Genomic DNA, 16,017 nt, shown 5'->3' with positions numbered 1-16,017 from the left:
CACAAACAGAAAATACTAGGTTCCTTCTAAAATAAGAAATAATGATAAAAATAATTTGAAAAAAAAAGTGCAGAGTGATGCATCTGCTTTATAGACAATCTTTGTCTAGTGTGTACAGCTGCTGCAAACCGTGTGTGTGTATGAATGTGTGTGTGTGTGTGTGTGTGTGTGACGGCAGGCGTCGGGAGGAGCAGCGGGACCATGAAGAACCGCACCAGCCCGCCGCCGTAGAGTCGAACCGGCGACCGGAAGTTGTGCCCCTTGGGGGTCCGGACCGGTTGGACCGGGGGGACCGGGACGGACCGGGGGGACCGGGACGGACCGGGACGGACCGGGGGGACCGGGAAGGACCGGGGAGACCGGGGGGACCCGGAGCGCCTCGCCGCGCAAGATGTGGCTCAACCCGGAGGAAGTTGTGCTGAAGAACGCGCTGAAGCTCTGGATCACCGAGAGGAGCAACGACTTCTTCCTGCTGCAGCGGCGGAGGGGCCGCGGGGAGCCAACCGGGGGGATCTCCGGTAAGTACCGGGAGAGGCGGAAATAACACCGGGAACACCGGAAGTACAAGGATTTTAAGCCTTTACGAGAACAAAAAAACACGGATATCACTTGAACACACACACTTTTGAGGTGTTGTTGTTTTATTAATCCTTCCTTTTCTCCCAATAATCAGTTGTTTATCATTGTTTTGGAGCGACTTCTTCATCCTCTGGTCCACCTTCTCTGGAAGTTCAAGGAGGTCATGAAGGTGGACTCACATGCTTCCTCCACACACACACACACACACACACACACACACACACACACACACTCGTCCCTCCATGAGTTGTGTTGACAGTTGCTCCTCATCCCCTCATGGAGAACCCTGGAACAAACATGGCGTCTCTCACTTCCTGTATCGACCTCATCTCCAGACACACTTTATTGCATTACACACACACACACACACACACACACACACACACACACACACACACACACACACACACACAGAAGAGCAGGAACTTCCAGAGCTGGATTGTCTTCAGCCGTCTGTGTTTTTTTTTTGTTTATGTTGTTGCCGTGGCGACCAGGTCAAAGTCCCCCCCCCCCCCCCCCCCCCCCCCACACACACACACACACACACACACACACACGGAGATAGAACACACACTCTGTCCAGAACCTCCCGGCCTGACCTTTGACCTTCAGCTGGAGGTCTTCCGCGATGCTTTCAAAGGCAAACCGGGTTTGGGTCGCCTCCATCTTCCCGTCCTGGTTCTGCCTCCTTTCCGATCTGGTCCTGGAGGAACGTTGCTCCGGGTTCCTCCAGGTTCCTCCGGGCTCCTCGGAGGACCTCAGGAGGTTCCTCCGAGGAACCTGGTCCTCCTGAGGTCTGCGGCGACTCCGACTCCTTATTTCTGCCAGCGGTGCGTTCAGGTTCCTCCGGCGACTTCGACCCCTTCGCGTCGACTTCTGAGGTAGCCGGTTCTCAAGGGGACAGGAGAACCTTACCTTCTGACCTTCTGCGCTCCATCGTGTCCTCAGGTCTCCTGGTCGGGGCGCTGGACACCGTCCTGGACTCCAACGCCCGGGTGTCGCCCTTCCGCATCCTCCTGCAGGTCCCCGGTTCCCAGATCAGCTGGATCATCGCGAGCGGTGAGACCACCTCCCGAACGGACAACCGTCGCCTCGGCGTTCCCTTGTTCCTGGAGATCCCGCCATGTTCTGTCCTCGCCAGGCGCCGCCGTGGAGGAGGTGAACAGACACTGGGATTGGCTGGTCCACAACCTGCTCCACTCGCTGTCGGTGTTCGAGAACAAGCAGGACGTCGCCAGCTTCGTCAAGGGGAAGGTCAAGGTGCGGAAGCGTCGGCGGACATCAGATGTTTACTGACCTTTCATGAATGTAGATGTGAAGCCAGTTGTGACAAACTACCAACTTTCTCGGTACCCGTTTGGGGACGTTGGGTCAAAGTGGCCCCCTGGAGGTCTGTCGGGGAACAACCAGAACCCAAATGACCGCCCCGAGGCATCAGGGGACGTAGTCAACCCCAGAACCGTCCCCATATGAGGACGTTGTCTTCATTGGAAGCGACTCGCTAATGTGAAATTGCTGACGGCGCCTCCTGCTGCTCCGCAGGGCCTGATAGCGGAGGAGTTCCGGGGTCGGCAGGCGGCCCAGGAAGAGGACCCGGAGAAGTTTCGGGAAGCCCTGCTGAAGTTCGAGCTGCATTTCGGCCTCCCGTCGTCCGAGAAGCTGGTGACCTACTACTCCTGCTGCTGCTGGAAGGGCCGGGTGCCTCGGCAGGGCCTCCTCTACCTCAGCATCAACCACATGGCCTTCTACTCCTTCCTGCTGGGGAAGGAAGGTCCGAGCGCCACCGCAGAAGCAGAACCTTTGAGCGCCGATCTGAAGTCGTCCGGGGATCCGTGGAAGTACATCTCAGCCGTATCCTTTCCCTTCCAGTTAAGTTCGTGATCCCGTGGGCGGAGGTGACGCGGTTGGAGCGGGTCTCCACCGGACTCATGACCGAGGCCATCCGGGTCAGCACGCGGCAGCGCCAGAGGGAGTTCTCCATGTTCCTGAGCCTGGACGAGTCCTTCGGGGTCATCGGTCAGCTGGCTGACATTGCTCTCAGACGCCTGCTGGACAGCGAAGGTCTGGAGCTGGACCGGGTTCTGCAGCAGCCGGCCCGCATCAGCAAGAGGTGGGAACCAGCGCCGACACCGTCAGACGCTAGCATTTTTAGCAAAGAACCAAGAACATCGGTTCTGGAAGGGAAGCAGAATTGTCCTCCCTGTCAAATTCCATTGGTGTCATCGGGTGAGGGGCGGAGCTTCACCCTGGACATACAACTATTCGCCCTCTCATTCAAACATCTGGACAATGTAGGGGATCCAATGAACCTCCTGCACGTGTTGAGGAACCTGGAAAACCCCACGCAGACATGGGGAGAACATGGAGACTCCACACAGGAAGGTCCCCTATGAGAATCCAACCAGGGAGCTTCTGGCTGCGAGGCGGAGGTGCGAACCACTTCACCACTGGGCGGCTGTACCTTTAATTTATTCTCCAGAAAAGAAGTTTTCTTTCCCAGTGACTTCGCGGCCTCATTGTATTCAAGCATGGTTACCTCGCTGAGCAGCCGCTACCATAGCAACAAGGGGCGCGCACGAAGCGAAGCGCAAAGACGCCACGCTGGTGCTAGATGTTCAGGATTGTATTCATGAGCTGTCGTGATTCTGGGAAATGCCAGAGTGGTCAGTTGGCGAGGCAGCAGGAGCTCCTGTGGGGTCACATGACTGTCCAGGGGACGGCCAGAAAGGGCCTTCTCTTTACAAGTAGGGTATTGTCCTCCAACTCCAAGCTCAGTGATCCTCACTATTAGGGCCACCAAAAACTAAAAAGCAATGGTATTTTCAAGTAGTACCGGTTGATCTTCATGTTGACCCTGTGTTGGGTTTTCCATGAGACCATAAGAGGGGCACACCCACTAACACTGTCCCTCCCAGGTCAACCCCTGGAGATTGAGGACACCTAGCTTTAGCAGAAACAGGGTGTCAAATGTTCCTCGTGGCAGTGGAACTACAAGTATGGCATCCGTCGTTCGGTTTGTTGACCCCCCGGGGACCAGTTCATCTCCTGCTTTGACTAGTTTGGCCCTGAGAACATTTGGGACGTCCAGCTGGGACAAGAGATTCCATCGTTGTATGTCCCTTCAAGAACCCGTGGAGCTAAAACTGGACCCTAGCAGAAGAATCTTCCGGTGGTCCAAACAGGTGCTGTCATTGTGGCCACGAAGGCGTCTCCTCAGCCCGGATCTGGTCCACTACACCCGTCCCATCCTTGGTTGACGAAGCACTCCTTTGAAGAAGCAGCAGTACTTGTACACCCTATCACGCAAGGAAACACGAGGAGATTTGGGTCACGGAGTGGAAACAAAGTAGGGCTGTGTTTTCAGATCTTGGCTCCGGGGCCGAGTCCAGGCCTCCAGGCTAAACCCCCGCCCAGATCTTCTCCCCCACCCCCACCCGTAGGGCTGTTTCACTTTCAGATCAACTAGAATCACGTTACTTCTCAGATATTTGTAGGGCCTCACCTCCTGCGTGGGGGGGAGGGTTGGGCGGGGGTCCAAAAATAGAGCTGGTGTTTTCCTGGCGGACGACTTGTTAGCGGCTTGTTTTCGTATCTAAGAGGAAGAGCGAGAACCCCCCGCCACCATCTCCACAGCCTCCACCCCACCTCGTCCTGCCTGAGCAGGAAGCATACCGTCCAAAAGGCAGATTGTCTGTTAAAAATGAATGAGCAGGAAGAACAATGGAGTGTCTGAGAGACCGGAGGAAGAACATGAAGATGAAGAACGTCGGGTTTTCATTCCCCCCTGCGTGTAATAACACATTCATAAACCTCTTTCTCCACGCCCACATCAGACCGGACTGACTCGTTCTTCTAGGTCGACTCTCAAGTCGGGTGATGGGGTTGGGGCGGGGGGGCACACTTGTACACCCAGGTGCCCCCTGGGGTCCAGGGGGTGGGTGCAGGTGTACTGCTGGATGTTTGAGAAGCGGAAAATTATAACAGTCTTTTCACTTTTGAAAAAGTAGTCATCTCCAGAACTTTCCTCAAGGGAGGGTTATGTCCATGCAGCCCCACTGCAGGGAACCTTTCCCTTCCTCTGTTGGTTCCCTTATGCTAATGCTAATCATTGATGGCTGATGTCCAAGGTTGTTGTGGGAACTTTTGCAACCTTCCTCCACCCCTTCCCCTCCTCCCTGCAGGATCCTGGAGGAGCAGGCCCTGAGGGAATACGTCCTGGCCTTGTTCCGACTCCCCCGAGGCGAGCGTCTCCACGAGGTGGCATCCTGCGCCGTGTGGACGCCGCACGCCCGATGCCACACGGCGGGGACGCTGTACGCCACCGACAGCTACCTGTGCTTCGGCAGCCGCGAAGAGGGTCTATGCTTGCTTCTGCTCCCGCTGATGGAGGTACGAGGGACCCCGAGGTCGCACCTCCGCCTCTCTGAGGTCTCCTTTAGGGACACATTGAAGGACAATCTTAAAGTACCACTTTGTCTCCTTAACTTACTTCCTGTCTACTTCATTTGTTTTACACCTTCCTGTCTACCCCACTCTCTGTCTACCTGCCCCGTCGACCCCTGCCTTACTATTTTTGCCCCCATCTACTGTACTTCTGGACTCCTAACTTACTCCTTTGTCCTTCCTGCCTCACTCCCTGCCTACTGTCCTTACTTCTTGTCCTACCTACCTTACTTCCTGCCTATTTAACTTGTTTCCTACTGTCCTTACTTCTTCACTACCTTACCCCTTGGTCCCCTGCCTTACACCTCACTCCTCCGTCCCTGTCTATCTTACTTTCTGTCCTACTGTACTGAAACTGGTGTTTCTAGTTGAGAACCTGCAGGATGTTTCTTCTGACCTGAAAGTGGAGACCTTCTGGAAGACATCTGAGGAGGGAACATCACAGGGTTTTTTCCCGCATGAGTCATCTGGGCGGGACGAGGGGAAGAACTGTCCGTTCTGGATTCGTAGCTTTAGAACTGCCTGTTCCTCTGACTCCAGTTTTCACCCCCGCAACCTACCCTCCTTTCTGACTTTGCATCCCAGGTTCTTATCTGCTGGGTTCTGTTTGTCTACGTTTGTTCTGTTTGAACAGTAACACATGAATGGGTGGAGCTGGGGGTCGGGTCCCTTCTCACAGCGTGGGAGTTCCCGGCACCATGACGGGTGTTGGGCTTACATGTTTACATGCTATCATAGGCCTTCCTCTGGACCTCCAAGGTCAAACGGCGGCCCCGCTCGCTAACCCTGCCTGTCCTCCCCGGTAGGTTGCGTCCATAGAGAAAGCGGAGAGCACCAGCGCCTTGCCCAACCCCGTCATCGTCAGCATCCGGACCAAGAAGGCCTTCCAGCTCATCGAGCTGCAGGACCGTGACCAGCTGGTCGAGCGGCTGGGCGCGCGGCAGCGGGCGCTCCAGTGGCGGTGCTCCATGTTCGGCGCCAGCAAGGACAAGAAGAGGAGTCTGGTGAGCACCTGGACAGGGGTCCACTGAAGAAAGACAGAACCCCGCACTTTTTCTGAACAATCAAAGTGTCCTCATCCATAAGTTGTCAAGAGGGCGGCTGATGCTAGGGTGGGGGTTGGGGTTCGGCTCCTGTGGTTCGATCCAACGGAAGAGCGTTGGATGGCAAGCAGGGAGTGCAGGGAGTGCCATGAGAAGATCCAGTCCAGGTTCGAGGCTCCTGGGTGTGAGGAACTGGGTTAGATGGATGTGGAGTTTAGATGCTCCTGAACTCAGTCCAGTCCAGACTTGCCTTCCGGTCTTGTCCAGCCCCTCGACAGGTTGGGTTCCACATGGGTCAGAAGGTTCGGACGGAGAACATCTGACGGGAACTCTGACGGACACTAACTTGGGTCTTGTTTCCCCTTATTTCGTGCCAGAGCTCACCGACGCCGTACTACACCTTCTATTACGACACAACGTTCTCAGACGAAGAGGAGATGGAGGAGCAGGTTCTCCGGAACACCGTCAACAGCGAGGCCCTGATGACGGCCTTCCACCACAACCAGACGGGAACCGAAGCCAACAAGGTGTCCGTCAGAGATACGTGTTGTTTATCAGAACAAATAAACCCTGTCCTCCATCTTTGCAGGTAGAAGCTTCTGCATGATCTTCGCTTCTTTGAATCTGTTCGTTGGGTTCCTTGGCTTCACCATTCTCCGTTTCTGTTGTAGTCAAATTGCAGTGCACCTCTTTTCCAGAATTCAAGAAATGGTCACGAGACTAATGTTAGCTAACGTACCAAAACATTGCTAACTTTAACATGTGCTAAATAGTTGCTGACGGCAAAAATGCATACTTTTAGCCCAACTTGGCTGTGCAAGCACCAGTTAGCCAATGCTAACAGGTACCAAATATGTGTGTGTGTCAGAGCGCTGAGGAGGACAAGGAGAAGCTGTGGGAGGAGCACTTCTCCGAGTTTGGCCGAGGCGTCCACATGTTCCGCACGGAGAAGGTCCAGCGGCTGGTCGCCATGGGGATACCAGAGTCCCTGCGAGGGGAGCTGTGGATGAGCCTCTCTGGTGAGGAACCAGTAGAACGTCACTGGAGAACAGTAGCAAAGAAACTGTAGTACCGTTTGGACACAAACAGTTCTTCAATGCCTTCAGAGAAGAACCCTCAAGATGTACCACTTGGTACTTCTGCCCTCTGTCCCACGTTCCTCTCTGAAACCTTACGTCTTTAACTTCACTCCTTGATTTGGTAACATACCTTCAACCAATAATTGGACCATTTGGTTGTTACTATTATTACCGTGTAGAAACCAACAGAATTGAACCCTGCACTTTGCCTGACAGACGCGTCCTCAGACCTGGAGTCCCACCAGGGCTACTACCAGGGCCTGGTGCAGAAGTCCATGGGTCAGAGCAGCTTGGCGACCGAGGAGATCGAGCGTGACCTTCACCGCTCGCTACCCGACCACCCCGCCTTCCAGAACCCCACCGGTATCGCTGCGCTCAGGAGGGTTCTCACCGCCTACGCCCACCGCAACCCCAAGATCGGATACTGTCAGGTACTAGATCAACTCGTAACGTGTCAACCAAAGGGAGGTCGCGGCGCCGGTCTTACCTGTATCCTTACCTTACTGCATCCGCAGTCCATGAACATCCTGGCGTCGGTGCTGCTGCTTTACGCCAAAGAGGAGGAGGCCTTCTGGCTCCTGGTGGCCGTTTGCGAACGGATGCTGCCCGACTACTTCAACCGCCGGGTGATCGGTGAGGAGGGGGGGTTTCCAAGGGGTGGGAACCAGGGGAACCTAGGAGATGTAGAGGGAGAACTTGTTTGACCCTCTCATGTTGTCCAGAGGGAACCTTCAATGCCCTGTTGGTGTTCAGGGTCTACCTGGAAGAAAAGGCCTTACCTTGAACCTGAAGCAACATCCTGGGCTTTCTGGTTCCGTTTGGGTCAAACCAATCTGGGGCGTGGCGGGGTTCCAAAAGCAGAGCATGCATCAGGAACTAGATGTGAATCCATGCCGTAGATGTCGGTTCCATCGGAAGTGACCTTCTTTGAGCCTGGAATGTGGAGCTTGTTGGTGATGTTCCCCCCCATCAGGAGCTCAGGTGGATCAGTCCGTCTTCGAGCAGCTGATCCGAGAACGCCTCCCGGAGCTGGCCGAGCACCTCCCGGACGTCTCCGCACTGGCTTCCGTCTCCTTGTCCTGGTTCCTCACCCTGTTCCTCAGCGTGTTGCCGTTCCGCTGTGCCGTCCGAGTGGTCGACTCCTTCTTCTTCAACGGCATCAAGGCCATCTTCCAGCTGGGCCTCACCGTCCTCGCCGCAAACGCCACGCAGCTCGCCACCAGCACGGACGACAGCCAGGCGCTCGTGATCCTCACCAGGTGACACCACCACCTCTACCTTCGACACCACCTCCCTACCTGGAGTGGAGGTCTATTCCCGTGCTTCGATCATGTGACTCCTCCATGTCCCTCTAGTTTCCTGGACAAGGTTGGCGACGAGGAGGTGTCTCCTCACCCTGTTCCTTCTCATCCAGCGGAGGAGGTCTGCAGTGCCTCGGACCCTCCTCCTGCTCCACCTTCCACCAACATCACCGACCTCATCAACCAGTCTTATGAGGTATTTCAAGTATGGTCTGAGTTGTTGCACCTTCTCTCCCCTTGCCGGTTCCTCATCCTCCTCCTCCTGCTCTTCCTCTCAGAAGTTCGGAGATTTGTCGGTGAGGCAGATCGAGAGGCTTCGCTGCCGACACCGGATCCGGGTGCTGCAGGCCCACGAGGACACCATCAAGGAGAACGCCGTGAGGAAACCGTCCACCACCACCAAACTCGCTCTGTAGAGAAGGTGCCAAACTTTACCTGTCCTGCTGTCCTCAGCTCAGAGTGGTGACTCCAGATGTTTCCATTTCTCCCGAGAACCTGGCTGACATCTACGACCTCTTCAAGGTACCATCTGGAGAACCTCAAGTTGCTTGATTGGCACGACATGAAGGCGTCACTGTCCACAGTGGCTTGACGGTTGGGGTCGGAGGTTCTCTACCGAAGGACAGCCGATCTCAGCGTATGAACCCCCCAGAAGAGGTGGGGTTCATACGTAGGAGGTTGGTCTTTTCTGAAGCTCCTCCTCCTCCACCAGACGGAGCACTTGATCAGCCTGTACTGGGGAGATAGCAGCATGGCGGCGGCGGCCGAGGCGGCGGCCTGGCGCCGCGGCGACTCCTACATGGAGCGGCAGTACCGCCTGGACCGCCCGCAGTTCAAGAGCCTCTATGGGCTTCTGGCGCCGTGGAGCAGCAACTCGGGTCAGCACGCCGACGCCCTGGCCAACCGCACCTTCACCCTTCTGGACCAGGACGGGGACAACCTGGTAACCTTCAGGGAGTTCGTCGGCTGGCTGGGTGGGTGACGAACGGCGATCGTCCAATGGCAGGCGGGGAGCGTTGCGCGGCGGTTTCACTCTGAAGGTTCTCCTCTTCCACCTCAGACACCTTCTACTGCGACGACCTTAACGAGAAGATCCGCCTGCTCTACCGACTCCACATCCCGCCAGGTGAGAAGCGCCGCTGACCGTGACGATCTCCGGCGGCGACTGACTCCGCCCCCTTTTCATTGGCGCCCTCAGCCCTGACGGAAAGTGAGGATGACCCCTCCCTGATGAGGAGCCCCCTGGTGTCCACCAACAGACCGCTCTACGTCAACCTGACCTCAGGTGGGTCCCGACCTTCTGCTTGACACCCCCTCAAACCTGGAGGTTCTCCTTCTCCTCACTTCCTGCTCTTCTTGCAGGCGAGGAGGACGGAGCCAAGGACTTCCAGGAGCAGCTGAAGCAGATGCTGAAGGACCTGATGAAGGAGAAGAAGGAGGTGGAGAAGCCTCTTCCGCTCATGAACCAGGTGCTGCCCGGCCCCCTCAGGTGTTCTGTGTTCTCCTGGAGCCCTCAGGAGAACGTCCTGGATTCAGACTCCTGCTATCAGTGGGTAGATGGACCTGGGTTCCTGTCTGTTCCTCCTTGGTATCTCCCGTTCCCTCCTCCTTGTAGAAACATCACGCCCGGGTGCCGAGTTGGCAACAGGAAGTGCCTTCTGATTGGCTACCGGCCTCCGTCGGATCGGTTTTGCGAACGACGCCGAAGAAAATGTCCGAAATAACGGGACCTCTACGGATGTTCTTCAAAGATCTGACCTCCACGCCGGAGCTGACACTCTGTCTCCTCCGTCCACAGAGGGAGTTCATCCAGTTCTGCAAGACGCTCTACAGCCTTTTCCACGGCGACCCCGAGGAGAACGACCTCTTCCACGCCATCGCCACGGTAACCAGCCTGGTGCTGCAGATCGGCGAGGCGGGTCACTGCGGCGAGGAGGCGGCGGCGGCGGCGAGCGGCTGGACGGTTAGCTTCGCGCAGATCGTGGCGTCCCTGCTGACGGAGCAGGCGCTGGTCAACTTCCTGGAGAAGCCCGTGGACCTGGCGGAGAAGATCGGCGCCGCCAGGGAGCGGCAGTACCAGCAGAGGGCGGGACTGCTGTCGCTGCACGCCAACAGCTGAAGGGGGCGGAGCCAACCCGAGCCGCCGCCGCCGCCACCGCCGACCACAGACGCACTCCTGCCTGCCTCACTTCCTGTCCGAGCCAATAAAAGAAAAACAAAAAGAAAGGTTTATGACCCGTCACGCGGTTTCCGGGGAAACCCTTCGATGCTTTTGGTGAAAGGAGGAACGAACAAAACATCAAACACAGATCAAAGGAAAGCAGGCAAAGAGTTGAGAAACAAAAAGTTGTTTGAAGTTTTGTTTTTCCCTTTTGTGAAAAAGTCGTGTGAAGCCAAACCCTTAGGAAGAGGAAGACGGCGGTTATAGGAAATATATTTTCTTGAAAAGAAAACGCCCACTTCTGCTTCACGTGCGCCCCGATTGGCCGACCGTCCCGTGGAGGCGGAGCTTATGGCGCGAACGCCGAGAAAAGGCAGGAAGTTGAGAAAGCAGGAAAGGAGGGAGGAGGCCAGGAGGTGCGGGAGCTCGGTGTGCTTTTATTATCTACCGACAAACACACCACACACACACTGGACGGGGGTAGAGGTCAAAGGTCACGCAGGAAGTCGCCGCTCTGACCCCCCCGTCCACCCCAAAATCGCGTTTCACCTCTTCTATCCGATCGGTTCTCCACTCCCTCCATCCGGTTGGTATGTCCAGAACGGGCGTTCGTCCACGCCCGCCCGTTAGGCCCCGCCTCCAAAAGGGGGAGGGGCTTGTCTTCAGACGGCCTCCACGTAGTTGGCGGGCAGCATGCCGGTCTTGCCGGTGCGCTGCACGGTGCCGTACATCCAGCCCTCGTCGATGGACTGCACGTTCACGATCACGTCGCCGTCCTTGAAGGACACCTCGTCGCTGTCGGCGGCGCCGTAGTCGTACATGGCGCGCACCGTTTTCTGTGAGGGGAGTCACATGACCACGCAAGCTCAGCCACTTCCTGTGAAGTTCTGGACTTCTTCTGCTCGAGAAATTAAAGCGATTTCAAAGAAGTGTGTGTGTGTGTGTGTGTGTTGCTGACCCCGGTGGTGGACGGGTGGGACGGGACGGAGGAGACGGTGGTCTGCTGGGTGGCCACGGAGGAGGACCTCTGCTGGACCTCCACGGTTTTAGCGTGCTGGTAGCCTGAGCGCAAAGACACAGCGTTGACGCCGCGACGACCATGGCTGGAGATCACCTGGAGGGGGAGCGGCGAAGGGGGCGGAGCTCGTTACCCATGGCGGAGGTGGCGAAGCCGTTGCTGTAGAGGGACACGTGGTGGTCGGCGTCCTGGGACATCTCCGACTTCTCGTCGGCCACGCCGCTCAGGGCGCTGGTGGAGCGGGAGTGCTCCTTGCTGCGGCGCTGGGCTTGGACTGGAGGGCGGAGGTGAGAAGGTAGGCGGAAGAACTCAGAAGAAGGTCCTCTTGTGGAGGAGCTCGGAGGACGAAGATGCCCGAGGACCCACCTGACATCATGTGGAGGCTCCTGGACTGGATGTTGTCCTCGGCGGGGTCGTAGTCGAACACCGACCCCGGGTTTGTGCGCCAAACACGAAGATCTGAGGTGGAGGAGAAACAGGACGTCGCTCAAGGAACATCTGCCTTAACCTGCGAACTGGTGTGTGTGTGTGTGTGTGTGTGTGGCGCACCGGTGATGGTCTCCTGGTCGTGCTCCAAGGCGCGCCTCCTCTCCATCTCGACCACGCGTCGCTGGATGCCGCGGTAGCTGATGTCGCTGAAGTCCTGCATGTTCTTCTTCACGCGCTCCGTCACCGGATCGGAGGTGGTTGGGGTGAAGCTGCCCTTGCTCTTCTCGAAGTCCTCGTGGTAACGGACCTGCGGGAACGCGCACGGCAGCGTTACGGACACCGCATCCGGAGATGTTCTCCCGAGGAACATCTGGAGACCCACCCCGGAGATGATGCGCTGGGTCTCCTTGACGCGCCTCATCTCGGGGGTGTCCAGGACGAAGGCCGCCTTGCCCTGGACCTGCTTGCGGAAGCTGTCCGAGTAGAGAACCTGGAGGCGGAGCAGAAACAGGAGGTGAGCATCTGGGGTACCTCCGTGCTGGAAGCCCTCAACACGTAACCGTTAGCATCTATGGGGTTGAGACACACGGTTGGAGCCCGGGCATTACTGGGGAACCAGGCGGGATGAATTAGAGACAGGGGAAACTCCCAGACGGTAAGGGTGGAGAAGGTGGGGTCAGGATGGAACGGACGAGCTCCAACAGCACAAGAGGTTAGCATGGTGGACAAACCCGTTACTAGACAATGATTGAGGGCGGACCAGGGTTCGAGAAGGGTGGGGTTAATACGAGAGTTAGGAGGCGGAGCAAGAACATTTCTCGCAGGGGAACATGTTCTTGTTCTTGGAGGTACCGAGCTAATGTTCTCTTGGTTCCGTTTGACCCGCTCCATCTCTGGAGTGAACACCACCGGGGTCCCCTTGGCCGAGCTGTCCTTATACAACACCTGGGGGACAGAACGCAAAGTGAGATGGGCGCACTCCACCCACACAGCCTTCACACACCTATAGGACGGCTCTCAGAGACTCAGGTGGACGTGGGCGGGGTTAGAGGTACTCGTGTCTGAGGAGCTGGTCCTATAGCGTGACGCATTCCGGCGACTCCTCATTGGACGAGAAGTGTAAGAGCGGCACACAGTGGGGGTTAGGTGGAGCGCTGAGACTAAAGATGGATGGAGGTGGAAAGGGGAGCAGTTCGGGAATCTGTGCCTGAAGGGTGGAGATGGAAGTGAGCAAGAGGTGAGTAGATGGCAATGGGGTGGGTGGAGGCTCGCGATGGATGGACGCTACTGTCCAGTGACTACAGTTAGGATCACACACACACACACACACACACACTCGGGTGGAGGTGAAGGGTGGAAGTTCTGTTCCACTACCGAGCTGATGTGCCTCTGGGTTTGTTTGACCCGCTGCACCTCGGGTAGGTCCGGGATGGCTGTACCCCGGTCCAGGGAGTCCCTGTATTTAATCTGCCCGGATGGGGGTGGGGGTAGGAGAGGGTGGAAGTGGAGAGGGTGGAGGCAGAGAGTGGACATCAGTTGGTGGTAGACAAGAGAGACCATACCATACACGCTAGCATACAAGAACAACAACAGGGCTGGATGTGGTACCGTCCTAAAGGGTGGAGAAGAAGGTGGAGTTGCGGTGCCTGAGGCACCGAAGGGTTATCATGGTGGAACTCGTGATGGTGGTTACGGTGTGTGCGGATGGGAACGAGGCGGGCGGGGGTGACGTAGCGGAGTACCGTGCTAAAGTTACGCTGATTGCGTCGGACTCGCTCCATCTCAGGGGTGTCGGACATGGAGGTGCCCTGCCCGACCTCCGCCTTGTACTGAAGCTTTGGACCAGACAGAGGACATGTCAACACACTCCGGGTCGGGGGTGGGCGGGGTTAGGATTGGGCGACAGGTTGAGGTATCATCAGATGGTTGTAGCTTGCAGATGCTCGGTAGCCTAAGAGGTAGCCTAAGAGGTAGCCTAAGAGGTAGCCTAAGAGGTAGCCTAGGAGGTAGCCTAAGAGGTAGCCTAAGAGGTAGCCCAAGCGGCTAACTTGGGGACGGAGCAGCCCCGTTAGCATAGCATGCTAACCAATCCCCGCCCTTCGGCTTCTCCTGGAAGGCTACGTCCGGGCGGCTAATCCGCAACCGACGGGAAGCCCCGGGAAACGCAAGACCTCCAACGCATCGCGGGGAGAAGATACCAGGTTTGAAGCATCGCCCAACCCTGGTAGATGTTCGTTAGAAGAAAATAAAAACACGCCAACAATAAAGAGGAATCTAGAAAGAAATGGAGGGGTTGCAGATTATAGATTATAGATTATAGATTAGCTAGAGATGGTCGTGGAGAAGAAGAAGTGAGTTGAAGGAACATCTTCACCCAACACCTGGTAGGAAGGAGAGGTTGGTAGCACTGAGTTAGAATGGAGGAGGAAACATCTGGACTCTGGAGAGAGTGTGTGTGTGTGTGTGTGTGTGTGTGTGTGTGAATGGGGGGGGGGGGGGGGTCACTCCAGATCCTCTACCGAGCTGATGTTCTTCTGGGCTTCTCGGACCCTCTTCACCTCGGGGAGGTCTGGGATGGCGGTGCCTCCACTCAGGGAGTCTTTATACTGAACCTGCCCGCCGCATCGGTCACACACACACACACACACACACACACACACACACACACACACACACACACACACACACACACACACACACACACACACACACACACACACACACACACACAACGCAGAAGGTATGAACAACAGGGATCCTCATGGAAGACCATTCAGATCCTTTAAATCTTGGATGAGAAGAACAATCACAGGAGAACATGAAGGAACATCTAAGGAGGGTATTATGGAGGGTCATGGAGAACGTGATCGTGTCAGGGGAAAAGGATGGAACATCTCAGGAGGACATGATGAACGATTATGGAGAACAAGATGGATGGAAGGTCAGGAGAACCTGATAATCGGGAGCTCAGTGACCGTCGACTTTGGAGAACGTGTCTCCAGGAAGGTTCTGGAGGTGGTACAACTGTCCAATCAGACATCCGTCACGATCTGCCGAAGCTCCTCCAAGTTCTCACTTTGCAGTGGAACCTCAATTTGTCTCCGAGGTTCTCCGCAGGCCGGAACGAGCGGAGAACCTCGGCCTGGTCGCCTCCAGAAGACAGGAGGGACATTCTGAGACCCTACAGCCTGGTCAGGAACTCCCTGAGAACCGGGGTGGAGTTAGGAGGGGCAGTCCAAGGGTGGAGGAGGAGGAGGTTCTAGTTCTAGATGGAGGAGGAGGTTCTAGTTCTAGATGGTGGAGGAGGTTCTAGTGTAGATGGAGGAGGAGGTTCTAGTCTACATGGAGGAGGTTCTAGTGCTAGATGGAGGAGGTTCTAGTTCTTGATGGTGGAGGTTCTAGTTCTAGATGGAGAAGGAGGTTCTAATTCTAGATGGAAGAGGAGGTTCTAGTTCTAGATGGAGAAGGAGGTTCTAGTTCTAGATGGGGAGGAGGTTCTGGTCCAGATGGTGGAACCTCTGGAGTACCGTGCTAATGTTCTGCTGGTTCCGTCTAACCCTCTCCATCTCCGGGGTCTCGGCCAGAGATGTTCCTCCTGCCAGATCCTCCTTGTATTGAACCTTTGCACAGGGGTGGAGAGTGAAATTTCTGTTGCCACGGCAACCACACACACACACACACACACACACACACACACTGTATCTCCATGGAAACAGCAGGCCTGTCAATCAATCTGCAAAGGGGAGGCGATCCAGACTTTAAGGGAAGATTAAGGGTTAACGAGAAGAACAGCAGGGTTTTAAGGGTCTCGTTAGTCCTTCATTAATCTGGAGGAGACAGAAGGTCTTCCTGTGGAGGCTCCATCTTCTCCTGCGTGGGCTTCCTCAGGGTTCCTCAGGGTTCAGGAGCTTCAAGGAGACCCTACAGTCTCCAAACGTGGGACCGAAAGGGTGAACGGTCGGAC

General features: G+C 56.2%; 2 protein-coding genes across 27 annotated transcripts in view; one reads left to right on the top strand and one right to left on the bottom strand.

Moving 5' to 3' along the window:
- The first annotated feature begins 152 nt into the window (after positions 1-152).
- tbc1d8 (TBC1 domain family member 8) lies at positions 153-10,671 on the top strand. The gene is made up of 20 exons (XM_086147618.1): positions 153-518; positions 1,528-1,638; positions 1,721-1,839; positions 2,122-2,350; positions 2,449-2,689; positions 4,761-4,968; positions 5,829-6,026; positions 6,443-6,592; positions 6,934-7,084; positions 7,361-7,575; positions 7,660-7,777; positions 8,118-8,403; positions 8,500-8,641; positions 8,724-8,822; positions 8,899-8,967; positions 9,158-9,419; positions 9,506-9,571; positions 9,644-9,730; positions 9,808-9,914; positions 10,244-10,671. The coding sequence occupies exons 1-20, from the start codon at positions 392-394 to the stop codon at positions 10,562-10,564; spliced, it is 3,306 nt and encodes a 1,101-aa protein (XP_086003744.1). The 5' UTR covers positions 153-391; the 3' UTR covers positions 10,565-10,671.
- Positions 10,672-11,023: 352 nt separating this feature from the next.
- neb (nebulin) overlaps positions 11,024-16,017 on the bottom strand; it is a 52,059-nt gene continuing 47,065 nt past the window's right edge. For 13 of the 26 annotated variants that reach the window (XM_086147605.1, XM_086147609.1, XM_086147613.1 and 10 more), the window contains 7 exons: positions 12,906-12,998; positions 12,436-12,543; positions 12,174-12,360; positions 11,991-12,083; positions 11,758-11,898; positions 11,565-11,668; positions 11,024-11,442 (listed from right to left, as the gene is read on the bottom strand). In XM_086147605.1, coding sequence (XP_086003731.1) covers positions 11,269-11,442; positions 11,565-11,668; positions 11,758-11,898; positions 11,991-12,083; positions 12,174-12,360; positions 12,436-12,543; positions 12,906-12,998 — 900 coding nt within the window. In that variant the 3' untranslated portion in view covers positions 11,024-11,268. Of the gene's footprint in view, positions 11,443-11,564; positions 11,669-11,757; positions 11,899-11,990; positions 12,084-12,173; positions 12,361-12,435; positions 12,544-12,905; positions 12,999-13,427; positions 13,521-13,795; positions 13,889-14,572; positions 14,666-15,580; positions 15,674-16,017 lie in introns of all 26 variants that reach the window. The other 13 variants (XM_086147615.1, XM_086147617.1, XM_086147600.1 and 10 more) reach the window with 4 other exon arrangements.

The sequence above is a fragment of the Fistularia commersonii genome, chromosome 6 (assembly GCF_037954325.1).
Source record: "Fistularia commersonii isolate RoL2024-O1a breed Wild chromosome 6, RoL_Fcom_v1.0, whole genome shotgun sequence".
NCBI classification, from domain to species: domain Eukaryota; kingdom Metazoa; phylum Chordata; class Actinopteri; order Syngnathiformes; family Fistulariidae; genus Fistularia; species Fistularia commersonii.
Note: the sequence above shows the minus strand (reverse complement) of the source record. Positions and strands in the feature narration are given on the sequence as shown.

Coding starts and splice junctions, on each gene's coding strand:
- tbc1d8 (XM_086147618.1), top strand. CDS start 392: ATGTGGCTCAACCCGGAGGAAGTTGTGCTGAAGAACGCGCTGAAGCTC. Junction 4,969..5,828: donor TTCTGCTCCCGCTGATGGAG/GTACGAGGGACC, acceptor CCTCCCCGGTAG/GTTGCGTCCATAGAGAAAGC. Junction 9,572..9,643: donor CCGACTCCACATCCCGCCAG/GTGAGAAGCGCC, acceptor TGGCGCCCTCAG/CCCTGACGGAAAGTGAGGAT.